Below are 5,654 nucleotides of genomic sequence, written 5' to 3' on the forward strand. Positions count from 1 at the left end.
AGGCAAATGTTCTCCAAATCCAGGAATGGTGGTTGTTTTACAGTACATGTGACCAAAGTTTAACTGCTGTAACATTCTTAATATAATTATGTAACCAGGCTACAAAGGCTTCTCACAAGACTAGAAAAGCTCTTCTCTCCCCTTCATTCCATTCCCTTCCAGCACTGTTCTCAATTAGTGGTTTATCAAAATCATTTAGGAAACTACTGAGGACCATTAACAGGTTACTGGAAAACCTAGTGTGACTGCTGAAGGACAAGAAAATGCACTAAGAGGGGACAACTGTTGCCACTGAGTTGGCATTAGACAGTTTCCTCTTCCCATGGTAATGTACAGGAGCTGTAATTTAGTTGTTAAAGAAATGCAATGGACAGTCTGTCTTCAGGCCTTTGCATTCCCTGTGGAATTCTTTTCCCAGGTGGAATGTCTTTGAGCAGTCATATCTTATGTTCTTTTAATAGTTATGAGCTCTTGGCTAGATGCAAGACAGCCAGATTATAGTTCATTTTCAGTAAAATATTTTAACCATCGTCATTATCATCAAACAGAATTAATTAATTGCTCAGATAACCATACTAATATGCAGAGCAGCTTGTCCTTTGTTATTTAGAAATTGTTTTATATTAACTCAGTATTTTCTTTTGTTAAAGATGCACTCATAATTCCTTAACTGAGACAGGATGTTTTACATTTCTCTAATTTTCATATCTACATAATAAAAGAATGATTTTCTGTGATCATTGAACATGATTTTCTACACTTATGTGCATCTTCATAAAATATCACATCTATTTTGCTGTTGCCTAATTTTTTTTTTTTTTGTAGTTTTTGGCTGGGGCTGGATTTGAACCCACCACCTCAGGTATATGGGACCAGTGCCCTACTCCTTGAGCCACAGGCGCCACCCTGTTGCCTAATTTTTAAGATATTTAATTCACTCCAAACATATTTATTATCAGTTACTTTTTTAATTACTGAGAATACTTGAATGAACAAAGTACAGACACAAATCCCTGAAGCAGCTTACATTATTTTTAAGTTGTTGCGACTTTAGGTGTTCTTTTAAAATAAAAATTCTCGGTTGATAAAATGAACCTATTTACCTCCTAGTCCCCGCACTCATATGCTGAAGTCATAGCTAGCATATAGAAATAACATTTATGAGCCATTCGTGTCCCGGAATGTGTTACCACTTTACGTTTACCTCATTAAATATTCACAGTCAGTAGGATCCTGTCTTACGGATAAGGAAAGTGAAGGTCGGAGAGATTAGTCAAGGGGAGGATACAAGATTAGATTCCCTTGACTCTTAACCACTATTTTATACGCTAGTTTATGCTTTACATACACTTAATGAATGGATAAATGAAGCCCCGCACTTTTTGGAAATCTCGTTCAGGTTGGCGTAAATACTCTTTGGATCACCCTGGAAAACTCCGGGCATTTTGTGAGGAGTGGATAGAGTGGGAAGAGTGGTAGGGAATTCGTGTTTTTCTTGAGTGAGTTGAACCAGATGATCTTTTGGGTGAGCAGGTACTAATGGAACGTGGTTGCTCTACCTGGTGAGAGATGAGAGAAAATAAGAAAGAGACACCAGTTCCGTCTGCCCTGGGATTGTCTGGGCTGCCTCTGCGATTCAAGCTCATCAGCACAGGGTTGGGGGAAGAGTTCCCTCCGAGTCCCAGGAATCAGAGACTTGGGGCCCTGGCTATACTACAGGTGATGTAAACCGAGGCTGCTAGAGCCTATACGAGGAGGACCCCGGTCACCTGCCCGGGGAGTCTGCACTGGGGGCAGCACTGTTAAATCGTATAGGATCTGGAAACAGGGAAGGCACCGTTGTGTGGGGAAATTGACTCCCCTTCCCTATCCCTGCACGGCACGGCCCTGCACTATCCCCAGCCCCCTCCTCCCTTTCTCTCTCTCTCTCTCTTTTTTTTTTTGGTTGAGACAGAGTCCCACCCTTTGCCTGGAGCATCATAGCTCACTGCAACCTGAGACTCGGGCTGTGGGCTTCCTACTGCCTCAACCTCCAGAAGCCGCTGGGATTACAGGCGCCCGCCTGGGTTTTTTATTTTTTTAATGAGTCGGGGGTTTCACTCTCGCTCAGAGAAGTCTCAAACTCCTGAACTAACGCAATTCTCCCGCCTCAGTCTCCCACAGTGCCGGGATTACACGCGCAAGCCACCGCGCCCTCCTCCCTTTCTCAATTCCCTTTTCCTCACGCTTCTTCCCGCCCGCCAGGTCTGCGCACGCGCAGAGAGATTCCCAGCCGCGACTGCCAGAGGCCGGGAGGCATCGATCGACTCCGCACTCGGCTTCTCGACTTGTCGGCGTTCGATTGAGGAGCGTGGCAGAGCTACTTCCGGTGCCGGGACCCATTTCCGGCTGTTCTCACGGAAGACGACTTAGGCCTCGCTGGGTCGGTTCTCTCGTTTTTTCTTCAGCTAACTCTCCACTGTTGGAGCCCGGAGTGCAGGAGGCGCGAAGGTGGGTCGGGACGCATTGGGCTCGGGGTTCGCAGAGCGGGCGGCGTGGCGCGCGGCGAGGGAGGGACGGAGCCTGGCGCGCTGTCCTGGCGAGGCCGCGAACTCGGGCTCTTTTCCGGTGGTACCGGTTGGCGTGGGGAAATCGCAGGGCAGCTCCCCCCGGACTTGAGGCCGGGGCCTTGGGCGGATGTGCGTGTGTTTGGAGAGGCGGGAAGCTTGAGGTTTGCTTAAGTCCCTTTGCTTGTGCGAGGCGTTGCAGTTCACCGTACGCTTGCAGGTGCCTTCCAGCGGCTCCCTGCTGGATTGGGGCGAGGGTGGGCAATTACGGGTGACCCTGCAAATAGTCCAGCTCACCGTCAAACCTTGCATGAGATGTTAGAAGAGCCTCCCCTCTGATCTCTCTGCCTGCAGTTTGATCTCTGTCTCTCTATTTCCTTTTCATTGTCTACTTTGAAACCTTTGACCTTTCTCCAGATTTCAATTTAGGGGATCATAAGGCTTTGAGAACCATTACTTTTCACCCGTTAACCTGCACAAATATAGCCCCTTCCATTGTAGTTCATTCAATCCTGTTCACATACAGTGGGTGCTCCGTAAGTATTTGTGAAAGGAATATGTGGGGCATCCAAGGAAATAATACAAGTTCATACCTTGCAGCTAAAACAGCGTAAGCAATGAAATAGCCTGGGGGGCTGTAAAAGAAAAGTGGAGAAGGCACGAAGAAGGAAAGGGCTGAATTCCCAGGCCTGGTGCTAATTAGTGGTGTCACCTTAGGCAGGTCCTTAACTTGATATTATCAGTAATAATAGCTACTCTAAGTGCTTGCTGCTAATGCAAAAACTGTTCTAGAACCCTCACTTAGTGTCCTGTGTTTTATTGGATAGGTTCCCATTTTACAGATGAGAACCCAAATGATTAAGGAATTGGCTGTCAGTCAAGCACTAGTAAAAAGGATTTGAGTACAAATCCAAAAGGATTTGGCTGGTATAGAATCTGAACTCTAAACCATCCTGCCTCACTGCTCTCTGTGAGCTCTAAGCTGGTGATGGTGTGTACAAATTAATAGGTATGAAAGTATTAAGTGCACCTAATGAATTGGTTGGCAAGCAGCTTCATTAATGTTCTACCTAATGATTTTTATTGGATGTACATTGGCAGTTTATTTTTCTTCAAATCTTAATTTTTAAATGATTTCATTAAAAAAAGAAAAGTTAATTCATTAGGTAGATGGAAAGACAGTATCACTTAATGAAAAGTAGGTGTAAAAGTAAATGTGTTGATTAAATTGTATTAAAATCTGGCCAGGTGTGGTATTCCACCAAGTTTTGAGACCGAGAAACTGTTCTCCTTTTGGGTAAAAAGGGAGATTGGCTGGTGCTGAGAGGTATTAGTGCCTAGCCAAACTGATGTTTTTCTGATGTTTGGGATTGAAAGAATATTGATGTGATCATAACCTCTGTGTTGTGCCTTTATGCCATACTTAAGTATGATTTAACAGATTATTTACTTTCTCGTTAGGCTATTTGAAGAATTTAGCTCAAACATGGATATCAGACCAAATCATACAATTTATATCAACAATATGAATGACAAAATTAAAAAAGAAGGTGAGTTTGTTTACAACTAAAATCTATTTATTCACTGTTGTCTTTTTTTTGGTTTTTTGTTTGTTTCTTCGCCCTCGGTGGAGTGCCATGGTGTCCTCACAGCTCATAGCAACCGCAGTCTCTTGGTCTCAGTCCTCTTGCCTCAGTCTCCCAAGTAGCTGGGACTCCAGGAGCCCACCACAATACTTGGCTGGTAGAGACGGGGCTCTTTCTCACTCTTGTCCAGCCTGGTCTCTCTGAGCTCAGGTAATCTGCCCTCCTCAGCCTCCCAGAATGCTATGATTATAATAAGCATTAACCACCACACCCCACCTACTGTCTCAGAAATTGGACTGCTTCAAAACTTCTCATCTAGTCATCTCTATTTTATATAAAGATTTTAAGGCTTTTTAAAAATAAGAATAGATAAGAACTGACAATGTTTTCAGTCAGTTTTTACTCATAGATGTATGTGACAGACTACTTAAATGGATGGATGAATGGCCAGGGGGTCCTCAATGCAGTGTTACTTTAGGAAGGCCTTTGTCATTGTTTCATTCACCAGTTATCTTGTTTCTCCTCCAATTTGGACAGAATTGAAGAGATCCCTATATGCCCTGTTTTCCCAGTTTGGTCACGTGGTAGACATTGTGGCTTTAAAGACCATGAAGATGAGGGGGCAGGCCTTTGTTATATTTAAGGAGCTGGGTTCGTCCACGAATGCTTTGAGGCAGTTACAAGGATTTCCATTTTATGGCAAACCAATGGTAAGTCAGTCCCGTTATTTTCAGTTTAATTGAGAAACTAATGGTACTCATTAATGAAATGGTTGATTTGTACATGCCCGCTTGAAACTTGATTATCTTTTTGTAGAAATACAGTAGTTACAGAGTTAATTCACTTTTAATTTGTGACATTTCAAATGAGCAGAACCAAAATACATTGAAATGTAGAACATTTTTTTAAAAATGGAAGTACAGGCAATATTCTTAGTTTAAAAAATTTAAAAATTAATAATAACCCAGACAATTTAAAACACCACCTCTGCAAACTTGTAAAACAACACAGAACAAAAAGGAAATGCAGTCTGAAGTTTCAGAAAATACTATAGTAAAATACTGCATATCAAGCTGTGTAGTCTAAATAATGATCTATAGAAAAGTCACATTTAAACTCATAGGTTTTATCAGTAACAGTGGAACTGAAATAGTTATGTATGGAGAATTTTAAACACAGGAGTGACATAATAAGATTCACATTTCACTGTTGAATAAAAATTGGATATATGAAAACACTACACTGTACCCCATGTTTGCATTAATATATACAGCTATCATTTAATAAAAAATAAAACTTGAATTGGTATGGGAAAAAAAAGAATAAAAATTGGATTGTGGGAAGGACAGAAGGGAAGTAGGGAAACCAATTAGGAGGCTTTGAGGTAATTCAGAGGTGATAGGGTTGGATAAGGGTGGCCATAGAGAGGGAAGCAAGGTGTTGGATATGCATGAGTACACAGGGAGGGATATGCTGAGTACACGGGGAGGGATATGCTGAGTACACGGGGAGGGATATGCTG

The 5,654-nt window shown here is 42.5% G+C and overlaps 1 protein-coding gene across 1 annotated transcript in view; it reads left to right on the forward strand.

The window, feature by feature from the left end:
- The first annotated feature begins 2,387 nt into the window (after positions 1-2,387).
- The window catches only part of SNRPB2 (small nuclear ribonucleoprotein polypeptide B2), an 11,441-nt gene continuing 8,174 nt past the window's right edge, over positions 2,388-5,654 (forward strand). Inside the window, exons 1-3 of the mRNA XM_012812417.2 lie at positions 2,388-2,490; positions 4,008-4,096; positions 4,670-4,842. Coding sequence (XP_012667871.1) covers positions 4,033-4,096; positions 4,670-4,842 — 237 coding nt within the window. The 5' untranslated portion in view covers positions 2,388-2,490; positions 4,008-4,032. The remainder of the gene's footprint in view (positions 2,491-4,007; positions 4,097-4,669; positions 4,843-5,654) is intronic.

The sequence above is a fragment of the Otolemur garnettii genome, unplaced genomic scaffold (genome assembly GCF_000181295.1).
Source record: "Otolemur garnettii isolate 467f Iridium unplaced genomic scaffold, OtoGar3 scaffold00208, whole genome shotgun sequence".
NCBI lineage: Eukaryota > Metazoa > Chordata > Mammalia > Primates > Galagidae > Otolemur > Otolemur garnettii.